The following is a 19,861-nucleotide window of genomic DNA, read 5'->3' as shown; positions in this document are numbered from 1 at the left end:
CCATACATGAGGTACCTTGCAAGGATGATATAAACTAAGCAGATTTGAAATTTGTTGATCTACTTTTCTGACCTTGTGGCAGGTTTTGAGAAATAAACAAGACTATTTTCATGAGTGATTTATTTGTGTAAAGTTCACTTTTGTTTTGCTTTACAGATATCAGTTTTTAGAAGAAGCATTTCAAAACCAAAAAGTTATTATTGAGACTTTGATGGCCAAGCTTCAAGAAAAGAAGAATTACGTGCAGTATGCAGCCAGTCAAGTGCAGAATAGGTATGTTCAAGTTAGTGAGATGGAAATCTTAATTTTATTTTTATTTCAATTAGTGCTTCTGGAGCTTGACAGTGTTAGAATGAGTTTCACTAATTTAAAATGGAGTATGCAGGACTAACCCCATGGTTGTCATGTTTGTCTGTAATTGGATCCAGATTTTTTACTTAAAACTGTTTAATTTGGAAGTTTTGCTGTTAATTTGTGAATGCTTAAGTTTCCTAGATTAGTATTTCTTTCTCAAAATATGTATTATCAACGTTTCAGACTTGAGCTAATGTTTGATTCATTTCATCTTTGGCATGATGCTTGGAAATTTTTGTATGCTTACAAATACTGGTGTGAAAAATATATATTCTGATTTATTGAATATATATCCAACAAGTACTCCATTTAAACTTCCACCCTTTCTCTGTAACTGTAACAGCATAAACCTTACTTCCCTTAAGATTTGCTGATCTGGCTTTTCTTTAAATCCATTTTTATGCATTGTCCCTTATGGTTTCCTTTTCCAAGCTGAGTTAAATGAGTTGAAAATGTGTTGCTGGAAAAGCGCAGCAGGTCAGGCAGCATCCAGGGAACAGGAGAATCGACGTTTCGGGCATAAGCCCTTCTTCAGGAATGAGGAAAGTCCTGAAGAAGGGTTTATGCCCGAAATGTCGATTCTCCTGTTCCCTGGATGCTGCCTGACCTGCTGCACTTTTCCAGCAACACATTTTCAGCTCTGATCTCCAGCATCTGCAGACCTCACTTTCTCCTCTGAGTTAAATGAGTGTCCGAGATACCATTCCCCTGCACCCCTCTATCTTTCTCTCTCAATAAAATGTTTAAAATGTTCCTTTTTCTCTTCCGTGCTTGTTTGGTACAGTCGAATGCTTATCATTTTTCATAGATTCACAGAGGTGTCAGAACACAAATGGTGGTCATTTGGCCCCTTGAGCCCTCACTGGCATGTTAAACGGAAATCACTATCTCATGCTTGTCCCCCATACCCTTTCACATGATTTCAGTCCAAAACATTCAATGCCTTCATGAATGCCTCAGTTGACTCTGCCTTCACCACAGTTCCAGGCGATACATTCTATACCCTAATTAAATGAAAATGTTCTTCCTCACTTTACCCTTGTTTCTTCTGCAGACAATTACAAATCTATGCCCTCCCCTTGCTGCTTTTATGAGAGGGCATTTTCTTCCTATGATAATGCTGCTCCTTTTAACAAGTTAATGTTGTCCTTGTTTTGGTTTCAAGAGGAGTCATAAAGGCAGAAATGCCAATTTGTCTGGAAATACATAGGAACCTTGATTATCCAACCGAGATGGGTGGGCACTATTTAGTTCAGATAATTGATTATTCAGTTAGTTGATTTCCTCTGAAGCCACAGGATGCGCCTTGTTGGAATTTGACCCAGTTAGCTTTGTGAAGATTTTGCAGTCTTCAGAAGGTGGATGTTTCTGGAAACTAATTGCTTCTGTACATGAGATGATTTGCTGTCTTTTGCTTCATGTATGACCTTTCAGCGTGCTTTCAGGTTCTTCAGCCTTTGGAGGGGAGAGCAATCACAGGCAAAGTCAGACCAACTCGACTTGCATTTCATGCAGGTTTCTAGCAGAGTACCGCTGTGTACCACCTCTCTCCCCTTCTCCCTGCCCGCCCAACAATTTGTTGCCTTTCAGCATACAAAAAGTTCAGTTTTAGAATCCTACTGCCTGTGTCACTAAGATTAGCTGAATCTGCAAAACCCAGGCTTTAGACTGAAGTTTTTTTTCCCTAGAAAATTGCACTGAGCAGTTGGGGGGGAAAACAGATTTTGCCTGCATATTAGTGAAAGCAGGCATAATTTTTCTATCCATGAGATAGAGTTCAGTAATATGCATATAACATACTGCCAACAGTTTTTCTTTAATATATTCAGGTAGTGTCAAGATTTACCATCTATATTAAGTTTGCACAACTAGAATATACAGTTGGTTCTAATATAATATTCCCGTGCGATCCCCCGTTTTAAGAAAACTGCATAATAGTAGCGTCATTTAAACTAATAGGACTGGGATCATGTCATAACCGAATACAGGTAAGCAAAGTTCGCATTCTATAAATAATAGTCTAAATCCTTCAATCGTGTTAAAACCAATTTATGTTGAAGGAGAATAGACTGTATTAACCAAGCTATTATCGAAAATATTCCTTCTCAAAGGTCGCACTTTCCTTTAACAGTATCATATTGCTTTTATACAGAGCAGAAAGAGTTTGACAGATTATAATGTGTTTGAGAGCTTGTGTTCTGAGATTGTACTAATTAGCTTTTGATTTTCATTTTTGTGAAGGTGACTTGGCTTCTGGCCCTTTTTTAATAAAAACTAATTCAAGTAGTGAATTGAAACAATATTTCTAAGAAAACGTGACTTAGGATAAATTTCTAAACAAGCTTACAGGTGACACATGGATGAAGTGTTTACTAAGTTGAGCTTTTGTAACTTAAGAAAGGAAGGAGGCCAAAAGCCTCAGTTCTAAGAAAGGACCCATACTAACAGATGTGATTTTTAGCGTCCTCATAGTGAAGCCATTTATTCCCACCTCTGGAACCTAATGAGAATAGCCAGTGGGTTGGAAAGAATCTTATCTGAATATGCAAACATTTGCTGAAAGGACACATCAGTGACCTCAACAGTTGAGTAAAGAATGAACTGGTGAATTAGGGTGATGCTTCACTGGCATTATCTGTAAAGGAAATTGTTGAGGCGAAGGTTGTCTATTCCTTTGTTCATGACATAATATTTCCAACTTGTGATACATAACTTTTTTCCCCTGTGGTGTAATGAACTTATTCTATTAAAAATGCATTGGCTGAACAGATGACAAATTGAAAAAAAAAGCAAGACATATGATCTGAAAAGTCAGATTTCACTCTAGGATATCACTTATAAATTATTGCCATGAGCTAAGTTCTTAATAAGAGAAATAAGTCTCCGATATTTTGGCATTAGCTGTCTGAGTAAAATCTTGAATATTCATTGGCCAGAGTTATTTTTGACATAGGTACATGTTGAACAGGATATGGTAGAGTTTAAATAAAATTGAGAAAATGGCATAGGATTGGTGGAAGAGCGTAGAAATGTTGGAGGGTTGTAACACAGAAACTTTGAGCTAAGATATGATGAGGCCATGCAAGGGTTTGAAACATGGATCAAAATATTTTTACACTCCAGTTCTTCCTTCTGGCTTGTTGATTCCATTTTAATTGCTCCTCAATTAGCACCCATACCTTCAGCGACCAGGCAAGAATGTTAAGATTCCCGTCTTAAATGTCTGCACCTCTCCATTTTTTAAGGCACTCTTTAAAACTTACCTCTTTTCCAAACTTTTTTGTCACCTACCCTAACCGTTTTTTGCATGGCTCAGTATCAAATGTTGTTTCATACCCATGCCTTTGGCGTTTTACTCCATTACAGTTACTGTATAAATTTAAATTGCAAATAGTTCAGGGTACATAAACATCACTTTTCTGAGGCATTGATGAAAAAAAGAAAATTATAATTCTCTCTGAATTGGATTTTATAAACTATCTTTATTTGTTTACTTTTTTTAATTAATAGGTTAAATGAAGTAACCGATACGAACAAAAAGGTTGAGCATGATATTAAAGTTGCCATCTTCACGCTCATTAATGAAATCAACAAAAAGGGCAAGAACCTATTGCAGCAGCTGGAGGTATGACATAGTAAATACTTGCATCGTGGTCATATCCTAGTGTTCATGAATCTTACTCCACTGGGTTGTCTTTGCTTATTCTACAGAATGTGACAAAGGAAAGGCAGATAAAATTACTGCAACAGCAGCAGGATGTTACCAGTCTTGCCAGGCAGGTGGAGCACGTGATGAACTTTGCAAAATGGGCCATTTCCAGTGGAAGCAGCACAGCACTACTTTACAGCAAGCGATTGGTAAGGCAAATCACATCTTTTATATCTGCAAAACATAGCTTGTATTTCTGTCTGAAGTTAAAGTTAACAGTGGCTTTTGATGGATATGAAAGTTTTCATATAACAAATATAGCCATTCATTTGTGCTGGGTGCTGTTTGACCAAATGCAGAGTTGGAATTTCCTATCTTACAACTGGAATGTCTTAACACCTGTTTAAAATACTGCATCAGAACCTTGAATTATTCTGGCTGCTTGTTTGCTTTGTCTTTTAAGGTATTACTGTTGATTCAAAGTTGTATCCCTAAGATTGCTTAGTGTTCAAAATGTGGTCTGAACGTAGACAAATTTATAGAAGACAGAGACCCAACTCTCCCCTGGCAATGTACTTCAAGAGCTGAAAATGTGTTGCTGGAAAAGCGCAGCAGGTCAGGCAGCATCCAGGGAACAGGAGAATTGACGTTTCGGGCATAAGCCCTCCTTCAGGCATAAGCCATTCCTGAAGAAGGGCTTATGCCCGAAACGTCGATTCTCCTGTTCCCTGGATGCTGCCTGACCTGCTGTGCTTTTCCAGCAATACATTTTCAGCTCTGATCTCCAGCATCTGCAGACCTCACTTTCTCCTCCATGTACTTCAAGGCACTCAATCTCAATTAACAACATAACTCTGTCCACGACAGAGGTTTTGCTACCTTGGGATGCTAGTGTGCTGGATGATATAATTGACCAAAAGCAAGCTCCGTGTTTAGTAAGCTAATTTTCAGATTTTGGAAAGAGCATGAAAGTCCATGTTTTAATAAAAATCGAAGTCTACAGCAGTTATTGTTACATCACTTTATGATTACAAGACTTGGATAACCTAGTATCATTATGTAAAGCTACCACAAACATTCCATCTTTGCTGACTGTGAAATCTAATTTGCAACATTAGGTGGCAGGACCAAAGCCCTAAGACCAAGATTCTTGCAACGTGCTGCAACATTGCGAGTATGCTAGTCGGAGCTCAGTCTTGCTGAGTTGATTATGCAATTTGCATTGAGGATTACTAGATTAATTGTAACTTAATTACAGTCTGAAAACCAATCTGAGTCTGCAAGGTGGATCTCCAAACTATTGGATGGGGGAGGTGCGAGAAGTGGTAAAACAACCTTGGACAGTTCAAGATTGAGAAGTCCCTGTCATCAAGCACCCTTGATGTTTTGTGGAGAACAGAGTTAAGCACCTTCGGGAAATCTGACCAGGCACAAAGCCAATACCTGTAACCATCTTTTCAATATTGACTTTATGTGCAGTATTTGCATGGCTATTCAAATTGAGACTTAGCCTTACATGGGATGACACCAACCCGGGCTGTAAAGACAGTAATCCATCGAAGCAACAGGGAATTGTCACTTGATAGAACCTTTTTACTGACATAGAATGCATACCTCCACAGGATCATAATGCGTCAAAATGTTTTTTTAATTTCATTGACGGAATGAGGATATCATTGGCTAACCCAGCATTTATTGCCCATCCTTATTGTCCAGAGAGTAGTTAAGAGTCAACTGTGTTGCTGTGGGCCTGGGGTCACATGCAGGCTGGTATAGGTAAGGATGGCAGTTTCCTTCCCAAAAGAGCATTAGAGAGCCAGACCTTTTTCTGACAATGGATTCATTATCGTCATTAGATTCTTAATTCCAGATTTTAATTGAATTCAAAGTCTGCCATCTGTGTCAGAATTCAAAGTTGGGTCTCTGGATTAACAATCCAGCGGTAATACCACTAGGCTGTCATCTTTTCTCTTGTGATTCAATGGTACTGTTCCTACCTCCTGAACCAGGAGGTAGCATTCAAGTCAAACCTGCTCCGTAGGTATGTATTAACATTTCTGAATTGGTTGACACAAAATATCTAGAATCACAGAAGTGTTACAATACAGGGGAGACCATTTGGTCCATGGAGTCTACGGTGGCTTTCTGAACATTTAACTTAACTCTAACCACCTTCCTTTTTTTCCTGCAACCCTGAACATTGTTTCTATTTAATTAATCATCCACTGCTCTCTTGAATGTCATAACTGAACTTGCTTCCTCCACTTTCAGGCAGTGCATTTCATACCCTAACTACATGAGTTGTGAAAAAGTTCTCACGACATTTGATTTTTTTTTCACAAAAACTTTAAAACTATATCCTCTACCCCTCAAACTGTTTACAAATGGCAACAATTTCTCCCTGTGCACTTTGTCCAAACCCCTCTGAAATAACTCCACAGAGGCCGGTATCCTGTCACCAGTTTATCCTTTATTTGCATGTCGAAAGTCTTTGACACTGGTCCAGCTCCCTCAAAGCCAGCTCTCAGAATGATCAAAACCTCAAACTCATTAACTGTCAGCCAGTGCTTCCTGATTGGATCAGATTAACAGCCCCACATGGGGAACTCATTCTATGAGGTCCACCTGGCTGACCACCTTGCAAGAAACATCCCTCCCCTTCTGAGTTGAAAGACATTGGTCCTTTTGCTTGTAGTGCCTGCTGGGGCGTTTTAGCACTGGGTCTTCCTCCGACTGTGCGTCACATACAGGTGGCGTGTAATGTACAGGGGCTTGCGTCTTTGGAGAAGTTCACTGTTCCAACAGCAAAGATGTTGATGTGGTGAGATCCACCAAGTCTGTCTCAGCATGAGGTCTCTTCAATGCTTAAGGGAAAGGGGCAGTTGACAGGTTCCGACAGCCTTTCTGGCTGTTCTGATGAGCAGGGCATGTTTTGAGAGTTTGTGGCTTTCATATAGTCCATTTTATTCTTCAGAACCGTCACTCTTATCCAAACTTTATATGTAACTGGTCCTGACTTTGAGTCAACCAAGCCTCTTATCCATGTAGGGTCATTTCCATGGTTCCTACACCAAACTTTGTTTCCTGTGGAGTCTGGCTACTAGCACTGACATCCCTGATGCCATTTCCATCATCATTCCCGCATTTGATGAATGAACTCTATGCTTTGAGTGGGCATTGACCATGCCTGACAGGTAACCATGTCCAGAACATGTTTTGTTAAAGATTGGTTTTGTGGTCACTGAAACAGCCACAGTTTCCAGTGATAAATCCAGTTGTAGTGCCTGTTTGAAGTCCTGCTGAGCTTCAACTAGTAGATGCTTTTGCATGGTTACCCATTAATCCTACATATCAACTGGTCTCCCAGTATCTCATTAAGAGTTGAACCACAGTCACCAGTTGCCAGTTGTCTTCGCTTAGTCAAAAATCCGGATACGGATTCCACTGGTTCTCGAATTGCCGAGTAAACGCAATAATGCCTCAGCATTAGAGGTGGCTTGGGGTCCTAATACTTCCTAATTAAATCTTTCAAATCTTGAAAGATTTTAGAATCTGGCGCCTCAGGGAAAGTTAGGCTCGTAATAACCGAAAAGCTGTGGGTCCACGAGCTGTCAGGAGAATACTTATTTCTTTTCATCTGTCTCAATATCGTTTGCTTGAAAAAAATAACTAATTCATTCCACGTACTGGGCCCAATCTTTTGGATTGAACAAGTCAAGCTTCCCAAATAATAGCATGCCAGAAACGCTTACCCCAACTCAAAGATGATTGTTGCGAGCGACATAAAATTTATTGACAAAGTTCCTTTTCATAGAAAAGGATGAAAGGAATAATATTTGACTCTTAATCTTTCCCCTTTCCCTCGACTCTTTGTTTAGATTATCTCAATGGGTTGTTGATCAAAGCTACTGCCCAGGATAAGAAACCTCTCCCCTTTTGAAATGGCGAATGCATTGTCTCTGGAATGTTTTGGCTGATTTCCATTCTCTTAAAGCTGACATTGACAGTCAATTATTTGTTTCATCTAATATGTAATTAATAGTCTTGGCATCTGTTGTAAACCAGACAGATCTCTCACCACCCTGCCAACTTTTATATTTATTTCAAGGCAAGTGCTGTATTCTGGATGTAATTTGATTAGTTCACCACTTGGCTTTAATCAAAACACACTTTATTCTTACAACAAGCTAAAATACCAAAAAAGTGGCATAATTTTAAATCTATTGAAATACTTGACAAGACAATGTATTATTTAATCTCCCTGATCATCAACTTTTCCAATATAGTTGGCATCCTCAGGTTCTCAGTTGCTGATTCTCTCCAGTCCAGAAGAAAGAAACAGCCATCCCTTTTAATTTTTAAGAGGAAGCCTTGCTCTCTAAGACTTCACTTGAGCAACCAGGAACTCCAACTTTTAGTTCAGCAGCCGGCAGAAAACCTTTGACTAACTGAAAGCAAAACTAAATCCTGCCAACTCATGATTTGTTTGTCTCATTGGGGGGAAAATAACCCAGGGAGAAATCAAAAGCTGTTTACCAGCTGTCTGTCTGCAGGCAACACCTCTGCGCACTGTGACAACACCTCTCTGCGAGAGAAACAGGACAGTACACATCTCTCTTAAAGGCATAGTATCATCACAACGTTCTACGCAAGCTTGTTTCGACTTTGTATCTCTCAACTTTATAACAATATCATAATATAGACCCTAAATATCTGCATGTTAGATCTATTTTTAACTTATTTAGACTTACTTGAATTAGCAAACTATGTGCAGTTAAGTTGGTCAAGTATGATATAAATGGTAAGCAAAGTAATTGAGGTAAGCCAAATAAATTATCCTGACCTTCACTATCACCAGCAAAACGTGAGCATTAAAAATTACGAAATGGCAGTTTTGAGCAGAGGACTTACAAATTAGTGACAATTATTTACTTGGAAAGATTGAACAGTTCAGTTTAACCAATGATTTGTTTTCCAGATTACCTTTCAGTTGCGACACATTCTCCGGGCACGTTGTGACCCAGTTCCAGCTGCAAATGGTGGAATGCGCTTTCACTGTGATCCTACGTTCTGGGCAAAAAATGTGGTAAATTTAGGTAAGATACTGCCAAGATGAATTATTTTGTAAATGTAGTGTTAATCTTGAGATTAGTAAAGATTATTCTTCTTGTTCCTTACTTTCACCTTCAGATTTTCTTCATGCTTCCCTCGATACATCCATTTAAATGCCTCCACACTTTTTGTTTTAATCCTTCAGTCTGTGCTGTATGTAAACTTGCAGTGATCAAAACTCTAAGCTATTTAATAGCACGTGTTCATTGAAATGTTTAATTCATTTGTGTGTGGTATGGTTTTAACAAGCCAATCTTTCCTGACATGGCTTTTCCTGCTGTACAGACTTGAATTTGGCTTTTCTTCCACAGTTTCAGAATCAATGTTGTTTTACAGCTTTGTACTCTAAACTGAAATATGTTAGAAAAACTATGGTACCTTTTAGAACCACCAAGAGCAAATATTATATTGGCATTTTTAATAATGTACATAATTAAGTGCAGGTAAAAATTAACTTGGAGACTTGATTTTTATTTTCTAACTAGGCAACCTTGTGATTGAAAACAAGCCGAACCCTCCAGGTTACACTCCCAATGTAGTTATTGGGCATGGTTCCCAAAGCCAGGGGCCAGCTGGGGGAAAACCTCAGGGTCAAATTAATCTTGCACAGTTGCGTCTGCAGCACATGCAGCAGCAGTTTGCACAGAAGCAACAGCAGATGCAACAAATGAGGATGAGCCACCCAGTAGGACAGCACCCCAGGACAACAGGGCCACAGATGGTCCAGCAGCAGGTATATTATGTCATATTATAAAAACTTGGTCCATTTTTTTCTCTTGATAAGGGAGGGATAGCTGTTTATAAATATGAGAAAGATGTAACAAAAAACAGATATTGTGCATTTGCTTTTTCCTGTATGACAGTGTTATTATTTGATAATACTATAATAATTATAGGTTAGGTGTCCCATTGTTGCACACTTTGTACAGGCAGAATTTTATTCGCATTGGTTGAGTGAAGGTTTCAACATTTAAGTGTCAAGAAGGGAGGCCTAAAAGTATGTAAAATATGAATTCATCAATATAATTGACTCTCTTATGGCATTATATTGCATTCCACTGAGAGAACTTATAGAAGTTGTGGAAACACTGCAAAATGTGAAGATCATAGGTTCAACATAGCTGGAAAGCGGATAATTGTGATTCAGAAATTGTAGGTGTGGCACAGTTTGTCTCCACGACTAACCCCCCCGGCTTCTCATTCAAGACAAAGGAGTTTGTACCCATACACAGTCTAAATTGGAAATTTATGAAATTAACTTCCAAGTATTTTAATTATTTTAATTCACGTTTTCTTAGCCACCACGTTTGATTAGCATGCAAGCCATGCCCAGAGGAAATTTGAATGGTGCTGCACTTCAGGCTCACCAGGCACATCAAGCCCACCAGATGAGACTGGCACAAAATGCTGCCCGTATGGCTGGAATGTCTCGACATAATGGACATCAGTACCCAATGATGCCTCAAATGCCACGGCAGGTAACCAGTCTTCCTCAGAAATTTGCAATTGGTAGTTCTAATAAAAAGTAACTGGGGTATATTCCTTCTATCTTAGCTACCCTGTTATATTAAAATTCCTAATGTGATAATATTGAGTGCAAAACATTGTAATTTTATAATCAACCTTTGCAGCTTGCATATTTTTGACAGATTTCAGATCATGGCCAAGTCAGCAATCATGCAAGTCTGGAAACTGAAGAACAGCTTATCTCATTCCTTAAGAATTTGTGTTGGCCTTTGAATCAAATAATGTTCTTGCCTGAGTCAAAGTTATAGACTCAAACCCCATTCCTGAAACTTGACCACATACTTTGAGCTGGTGTTTCCATGCAGAATGGAAGGCGGTCCATCTTTGGGTTCTTCATGCTTTTTCAATACTTGTTGAAGAATTCTATATCCCACATTTAACCCTCAATCAAACCCAAAGCAAAGGGTCTAATCAGTTATTCCATTGCAGTTTGTGGTAGCTTGCAATATGCAGACTGAATGGTGTTCTCTAAATTACAAAGTGGCCATTTCTTACAAAGCCACTTGTGTCACCTCGAGATCATGAAAGTAGCCATCAAAATCTTGCATTTCTATATATTGTATTCTACTGGGTACATAGATATTGGATTCACTGATACAAAGGCAGGTGGCATCGGCTTATTTTTTTTAACAGAGAACAAATTTACATCAGGTGGGAAAGAATGCATGTTTTGTACCCGGAATTAAATATATATTGCTCCCTCATGGCTAACAAGCATTCCCTCTAATTGCATGCCTATGCAACAGTCTATTAAGTGTCACATTTAACCATCAAGATGTCTACAACTATATAATTGAATAAGGTTTGCTGCAACTCTTAATGCACAACAAACTGATTGCCAAACAAAAGGAAATTAATCAACAAGAGGCAAACCTGACATGATTAATCAGGTGGACTGAACAACTGAAATTCAATCAGTTCAATTCCTGAAGCCTGGAACTATTAGTGTTTGTCTTTTCTGCAGCTCCCTTGCAATCTTTCTGCTGACTGCTTCCATCCCCCCACACTTACTGGTTTCTTACGCCTCTCACTTCCTCTGTCCTAAAATATTGCTTATGGCATCAATGGGATGAAATCTCCAACCGAGAATTTTGCTAACTTTTAATCCCTTTCTCTCCATTGTCTTTCCAGAATTGTCATTTAGAGCCTATTCTTTTGTTCCATATCGACTGAGTAAAAAAATGAAAATTTGTAATTCTAGAAAGTCCAATTGTTTCTAAGTTTAAAAAGCAAACATTCCTGTTGGAATGGATGGAGGAGTTTTTTTTTTTAACTGTTTTATTGAGTATTAAATTAAAATGCATGAACTGTTTTACCTTCTGATAGCATACAAACCCTGGACACACAGGACCATTTTCTGCAGCCTCCGTGCACAACAGCATTCCAAATCCAACCAGCCCTACCACTGCGAGCTTGGCTGGTGCAAACAGAGGGCCCACCAGTCCCACAGTTGCTGCAATTGAGTTGATTCCTTCAGTGACTAATCCAGAGAACCTCCCTCCACTTCCAGATATCCCACCCATTCAGGTCAGTATCATGAGGTTTCCATTGAATAGACTGCTTTTCTTTCAGTTTGTAAAATGTTATAGATAGTAAGTAACTTCTGTCATTTGTCGATTTACTGATTAAATGCAAATAATATTTTTGTCTTCCACCTCCTATAGCCACCGTTGAAGTGTAATGTACAATAAATTTGATTTCAATGAGTTAAAGCATGATGCTGGAAGCACCATATGAACAGTCAAGATTTAAAATGCCTGTTTCTAGGTTGTTTCTGACTAACCGTTGTAACAAGATGATTTGCATGACTGGAGCAGTTTCTCTGGATTAATTTGAGAATCAATTCGCATTAAGTAAATGTTTCCCTGAATGTGCTGAAAGCTGTAGCTTCTTAGCGAGGGGTAGTAGTACCTATGATTTACATAGTAATTGTGCAGTGCCTGTTCAAGAGTGTACAATACAGGAACCGACTATTTGGCTCCCATTTTATGCTCCACATAATCTTCTCTGACCCCATCGTGACCTTCAATTTCTTTTTCTCAGATATTTATCCAATTTTCTCCACTGACTATCCTACCCATCAATCTGATATTTTCCTTGCTGCACATTTGTGCCATTCTTTGGAGAAAGGGATTTATCCTGCATTCCCTTTTAGACCTATTACTATTCATTTTGTGTTTTATGCCATCTTGTTTTGGGCAACTCCAAGTTGGAACCTGTTCTTTATGTATGCCAACTCAAATGATTTCATTAGCTTAAATATTTCTGTTAGATTACTTCTCCACCTTGACTCGAGAAGAGACCCTTAAACCTTTCCTATAAATACATTTTCTCACCCCTGCCATCCTTGTTGCATCTACTCGTGAATCCCTGTTTCTTCTTTTAATTATGCGAGGGTCAGTAACATTGACTCCATTATACTTTTTAATGGATCTGAAAGTGCCATGCAGATGGTCCAAGCTAATTCTTACCAAGTTTATACTCTAATAGTAAATATTTTAATGTTAGTAATATCCACTGCTCCTTGATTATTGCGATGCAATCTGTCAAGTTTAATGGTGGCACGGTGGCTCAGTGGTTAGCACTGCTGCCTCTCAGCACCTGAGACCCGGGTTCAATTCCAAGCTCGGGCGACTGTCTGTATGGAGTTTGCACATTCTCCCCGTGTCTGCGTGGATTTTCTCCAGGTGCTCCGGTTTCCTCCCACAACCCAGGTGCATTAATCAGGGGTAAATGGGTCTGGGTGGGTTACTGTTTGGAGGGTCGATGTGGACTTGTTGGGCTGAAGGGCCTGTTTCCACACTGTAGGGAATCTAATCTTATAGGAAGAGCAGGATTTGTAAAATGAGAGGGTGGGGGGAAAGCACTCTTTAGCCTCAAAAATAGGAATTGCTGGAGAAAATCAAAGTCTGGCAGCATATTTGGGGAGAAGGCTGCTAATGTTTCAAGTCTGGTGACTCTCGTCTAAGTGCTGAGTTTTTCTAGCAATTTCCGTTTTTGAGACAAAATTTCTGGAGAAGATCAGGTCTAACAGCATCTGAAGGGAGAAAGCAGAGTTAATGTTTCAAGCCTGGTAACTACAGTCTTATGTGCTGAGTTTCTGTTTTAGTTGCAGGTCTCCAGCATCTACAAATCTTTGTTTTATTTTACATAATTTGGTCTAGTCATTCCTCCATTCTGTAACATAACTTAAAGCAACGTGTACCTTGATTTGAGTTTTAAAAAAAAACCTGATCCTTTGCTTATTTTCTTCAATATTAATACTGTCTGCAGCTGGATGATGCTGGATCGAGTACGTTAGATAACTTGTTGAGCAGATTTATCTCAGACAGTCACCACCACCCACCATCACTACCACCGCCAGCCTCTTCAGGTTCAAACCCATCCCCTGGACCCTCAGCACCATCCCCTGGACCTGCAAGTAAGCAAAATGCAATAATCTAGAAATAGCCATGCAAATGTATTGACACTAAATAATTGGTAAAGATTCTTAGAAATTTTGCCAGTGAATTTCATTGTTTGTAATTAATCTATTAAGTATTTTTCTAACACTGATTTTGTACTTTTATCAAGTTATTACAAAGTTGTTCATGTAATTGAATGCATTGCCTGAGGAGGTCATGGAATGAAATTCAGTAGTCCCTTTCAGAAGGAAATTAGATATATACTTGAAAGAACCTTCAAACCTTTTGGCATCTAAGGCTAATTAGAAAGTTCTATTCAAAAACTGTGGAACAAATGCCTGCCTCTTGTGTATTATTCTGCGATGTAAGATCCAGAATGCCAGAATGTAATTTCTAGAGTAATATTTGTTTTGCAAGAGCTGACTGAATCTTAAGTGCATACTGTTAAAAGTTGAAAGATTGCATTAGAATCATAGAATTCCTACAGTATGAAAACAGACCATTTGCCCCAATAAGTCATGGCGCTGAGCCACAGTGCTAACCAATGAGCCATTAATTCAGACATCTGATGTATAATTCTAATTCTGGGTGAATTTGTGCTGTAGAATAAATACTTTCCTGGTGTATTTGCATAAGACTTATGTCAGTGGCTTAAATTGAGAAGTGGCATGGTGGCTCAGTGGTTAGCACTACTGCCTCACAGCATCATGAACCTAGGTTCGATTCCAGTCTCTGGCAACTGTCTGGAGTTTGCACATTCTCCCTGTGTCTGTGAGAGTTTCCTCTGGGTGCTCTGATTTCCTCCCACAATCCAAAGATGTGCAGGTTCGGTGAACTGGCTATGCTAATTTGCCCATAGCGTTCAAGGCTGTATCAGTTAGTTGCATTAGTTGGGGAATAAATATAGGATAATAGGGTAGGGGAATGGGTCTAGGTGGTTTGCTGTCCTGAGGGTCTGATGTGACTGTTTCCACACTGTAGGGGTTCTAATTCTAATATATTGCACAGTTAAACATAGTTTCATTTTTGTCCTGAATTCTAAAGGACAGTGAGAAATAATAGGTAGTGTCATTGTAAATTCAATTGGCTTGCTTGAAAATTTTACTGTATTATAACTAAATTCAGTTATACAAATTCTAGATGCGGAAGATTTTTATGGAAGAAGTTCATGCAAAATTTTGCTAATGAATTTTCGTTGCTTTCATAACAATTAGATATCAGTCTTCAAGAGTTGCCCACCAGAACTGGTTCTGCTGATAATCGTCTGTTTTTCTTGTTCACTGGAGCCAGCTATGCTGTAACTGGCCCAGGATGGGATTTCCTCTCAATTATTTTTAATGAACCTGTTCAGGCACGTTACATATTTCTGTAGCAGATGGGATTTGAACTCAGACCATTTGATCCAGAGGTAGGAACATTACCACTGTGGCACAAGAGCCCTTTAATTTTTGAAGTACGCCAACTGCCATGTTACCAGTGTATAATCTGAGTTTTTGGTTTATGAGCCCAGTGGTGCCAGCAAAGAAGGCTGTAATTAATTGCACATGTCCTCCTCATTTAAACCCTTTCTCAACAGTTAAGTCTAGTTGCACAAGTTAAACTAGTGTTATGAAAATTATGTGTATGGAGACATATTAGAACATTCAGCGGTAACTGCTGCCCTTCATGAAAGTGCCACCTCTTAAATTCTCAGCAGACTGTCCTGCGGCTTGGCTATAGTAAGTTGACCAAACACACAACTTGTATGACCACTATTTGTATGAGGCCTGCTTAAGGTCACTTAACATCCAAAACATTCCTCTTTGTAAGACTATTCAGAAGATTTCCAGTATGCTCTTCTGTGTGCCAGGAATTATAAAATTATGTCTTGGTACATAATGCCGATTAGTTTTATTGAACCTTTAAATGGAACTTTGCACATTCCCTGTAAAGGAAAAGAAATAAGGCAGCCCATTAGGGAGATAATGGTTTGGTTAGGATTACATTTAATTGACTTATTTGTATTTGCAGTGTGAGTTGACTGCTTAACAGTATGCAACAAAGCACACTTCATGATAAGTCCCAGAAGAGTACTTGCTTCACTCTTTATAACAGTTACAGTTAACATAACTTTGGCTGTATATTGGGAAATGGGAAATGAGAAATTACTTGTGTCGCCCTTTCCTGCAGCATAATGTTGCACGTCAAATGAGTAAATCAATTCATTATTTGATTGTGGGGTTTCCTTCACCATTACTGAGGAATATGCAATCCCTAGATGTCTATTCCCAAAAGATAGGATACATCTCTACTGTAAGACACAGGATGAAGAAGAGATAAGAACGCCCAACATCAGCAGCGGCACAGCATCTTAAAAATCTTGGGTAATCTGTGGAAGACTGTTTATATCCTTGGATGACCTGTTACTGATTGTATCTGTGTAAACACTACCTGGGATTTGCGTAACAGATTCTCTTTCAAAGGGTCATAAATAATATCTATGTATCATCAGGCCTCTAAATTTTGGTTAAAGTTGAAGCTACTAGACATGCATTCCTAACTGGTAACACTCTTTCATGACCATCTGTAAACTAGACTGCATTGCACACAAATTGTATTCTTGAACTGAGCATTAAGTTCATATTGCAGCATTACTGTTGCTAGCTCCAATCTTTCTGTGATTAGGTCAGACAAATTTTCCTTGGAAATCAATAGCTACTATTTGAAGCAGATGCAGGTTGTTGCATTGTATAGCTTGGATCTATCACAAGGAGATGGTGAGATATTATTAACAAATACTCCTCGTACTTGGTTATGAAAAAATTATTGTTGTGAAGATAACTTGGTCATCAGGAATTTGGCTTGACTAGATGGATCATTTGAGTTCCATGCTTATAAGGTCCACTGTCTAGTGGATGGTGTTGCCTTTCACACACATTCAAAATCTGTATTCAGTTGGTTATTTTGATTCAAATGTTATTCTACCCAGCACTGTGTTTAACAGCACACCTGTTACACTGCAGATGTTGAAAGGGTCAGCTGTTAAGAGTTGTGTATCATCCTTTAGGCCACTACATTTTTGGAAACTGAAATGGACTGCACGAGTCATTAGGTTATGAATATTGAGATTAAATCTTGTTCAAGAACAGTATATAACTTTTAACTCAGTTTCAGATTAATGCCACTGATGTATAAACATTTTTGCTTGAACTCTCGTATAACTGATAAGTCTTTAACAGTGATTTTTATAAAGACACTTGTCATAACTGAAATTTTAAAGAATAATTTGAGCATGTTCTGAAAGTTATGAAATTATCTTCAAGGAATGTCCCTTAGTTTGTGGCAGAACTCTCAAAAAGGCTTATACGCAGTGGCAAATCCAGGAAGAAAAGGTTCACGGAGTTGAAGTTCACATTAAGCTGCATGGTGTGTCATCGCCATAATCGTAACAACTTTGCCAATGCCACTTTATCAATCACATTAGAAATAAAACAGTGAAGTGATCATAAAACCATTGGTAATGATAGAATTCTGATTCCCTACAGGCTGTGCATGCAATGGCATTGTGTTTCATTCATTTAATATATATCGTCAAACCTTCACAGTAACATCTAATAATATCTTTTCTCAGTTGCAGCCTTAGCAATGGCTAACTCCCACACTCCAGTCAGGCCCTCGAGTACTTCTAGCACTGGCAGCAGAGGCAGGTAAGTTCTTTAAAACTTGTCAATGCTCATTTCAGGTGGTGTTTTCCAGCCTCTGTTAAATGAAGTTTTGAGTGAATGTTGACAAGAAAACTGTAGTGCAAGTCTAGTCTGATCATTCATATCATCTTGCGCTATTTGGGATTAGCACAAAATGTAGTATAGATCTCGGCATCTCCAAGGTAACATATGAAACGATACCCAAAATGCATTGAATCTCTTTGGGAACTTTAAGTTTATTTTGGATTAATATTGAGGGAATAAATGCTGTTGTCCTTGTGTTCAAATGATTAAAATTTATTCAACCAGAAGCAGAATCTTGCAAGTGTGATACTGTTTTAGTGTTGATCTGTGTACACTGCGTCGTAAAGTTGTACTGTAAAGGCAGTACTGCTTATAATATGGCAGCAGTGTTAACTACTGCAGTTCTGGTTCTGACTAAGATTCCTATTATTGAATCAACACCACTTCAAAGCCCTGAATTTGTTTACCACTTCCTTCTTGAATTTGTGGTGGAACTAATAAAATTAAGGGAATATTCTGGTAACTTCAAAAATCCAGCCAATGTTAAAGCATTTGGAAATAGTTATTCAAGCACCATTTGAGATGCTACTTCTACTTTAAGACATTTTGTTGATTGATTTAAGTTCCTTTGCCATCGAGAGGCATAATGATCAGTGGAGTTTCAACTGTTAAAATACAACTTCATTTGGTTGTCTGTAAAGTGGCTGTTCCAGTTAGTTCATATTTTGCTATTGCAAATACAAACAATCCGGTATTTAGTTGAAGATCACCAAGCAATATAAAAGTACTTTAGAAATAAAGAAGTACCTTTTAAAGTTTGATAACTGTTAAATGGCAAACCCTACAACCAACTTATATTTATTTTGGACTTTGGTTGTGGACAGCTGTATTAATGGTCCATCCCAAAGTTGTCTGAGAAAATGGCAATTTGTTGTTTTTTATTGCTGAATCAAAATTCTGGAATCTACTAAACAGTGATAGGTGTACTTACACTATATCAAAGATGTGCAACTTCTGCCATTTGGTGGAATTCTAACATTGGGATGATGAACTTTCACTCAATTTTTTTTTTACTTCGACAGAGGTGTGCTGAAATATGTTGCATTTAGGCATAAACACTACGATGTATTGACACTGGTTTTGTTGGACATAGTGCCAACGTGCAAGCTTCCAGCGAAGGAAGTGATCAAACAGTGTGTCAATCAAAAAGTGCAGGATCTACATTGAGGTTGCATATGGCCAGATGCATGAAGCAGCTGGATGAGTGAGACATTCCTGAACATGGTTGCAGTTTGGGAACAAATCAGGCAGCTGGCAGCTGTTTTTGGAAAGCATGGTTCATAAGCAGTTTGCAAAGATACAGCTGTGTAGCTTTTTAAAGTTACATAGTTAGCAAAAACACCATAGCTTTTCCCACTTTGTTAAAAATCTCTCAATACCAGGTTATAGTCCAACAGGTTTAATTGGAAGCACACTAGCTTTCAGAGCGTCGCTCCGAAAGCTAGTGTGCTTCCAATTAAACCTGTTGGACTATAACCTGGTGTTGAGATTTTTAACTTTGTACACCCTAGTCCAACACCGGCATCTCCAAATCACTTTCCCACTTTGAGCATCCTCAAAAATGTTATTTCAAAGATTCATTATCTTACAAAGCTTGTCCATTTCAAATAAGATGGTTATGTTGAAAATCTTAAAGCACTGCCCTTATGAAAACCCCCATCACCCAACATTTCTCTCAGCAAATTCTGCAGATCTAAAATTTTCCAGGATCAACATTTGGGAGGTGCTGAACTATGTGATGTCAGCTGGCGTTTCATAGCTCAACCTTGAATGAGCAGAGTTCCCAGTTTTAATCATCACATACAGTCAACTTCCAGGTCAGGCCTGGATAAAGTTTCTTTTCACGCTGTCCAGTATCCTGTTCTTGCTGTAGAAAACTACTAGTGCGATGTCCATTTCAAACTGGTGTGCACCTTTGGCCTGAATCAATCTCTCTCCCTCTCTCCCTCTCTCCCTCTCTCCCTCTCTCCCTCTCACTCTCTCCCTCTCTCCCTCTCCCTCTCCCTCATTCTCCTCCCTTCCCTCATTCTCCTCCCTCTCCCTCATTC

At 38.7% G+C, this 19,861-nt stretch overlaps 1 protein-coding gene across 2 annotated transcripts in view; it reads left to right on the top strand.

Annotated features, from left to right (window-relative positions):
• Positions 1-19,861, top strand: part of trim33 (tripartite motif containing 33) — a 146,629-nt gene that overhangs the window by 94,244 nt on the left and 32,524 nt on the right. For both annotated transcript variants that reach the window (XM_043716996.1, XM_043716995.1), the window contains exons 5-13: positions 157-273; positions 3,865-3,979; positions 4,066-4,212; positions 8,982-9,099; positions 9,601-9,848; positions 10,414-10,593; positions 11,969-12,169; positions 13,916-14,063; positions 17,657-17,732. In XM_043716996.1, coding sequence (XP_043572931.1) covers positions 157-273; positions 3,865-3,979; positions 4,066-4,212; positions 8,982-9,099; positions 9,601-9,848; positions 10,414-10,593; positions 11,969-12,169; positions 13,916-14,063; positions 17,657-17,732 — 1,350 coding nt within the window. The remainder of the gene's footprint in view (positions 1-156; positions 274-3,864; positions 3,980-4,065; positions 4,213-8,981; positions 9,100-9,600; positions 9,849-10,413; positions 10,594-11,968; positions 12,170-13,915; positions 14,064-17,656; positions 17,733-19,861) is intronic.

The sequence above is a fragment of the Chiloscyllium plagiosum genome, chromosome 26 (genome assembly GCF_004010195.1).
Source record: "Chiloscyllium plagiosum isolate BGI_BamShark_2017 chromosome 26, ASM401019v2, whole genome shotgun sequence".
NCBI classification, from domain to species: Eukaryota; Metazoa; Chordata; class Chondrichthyes; order Orectolobiformes; family Hemiscylliidae; genus Chiloscyllium; species Chiloscyllium plagiosum.
The sequence above is the reverse complement of the archived record's forward strand: the minus strand, read 5'-3'. Positions and strand labels throughout refer to the sequence as shown.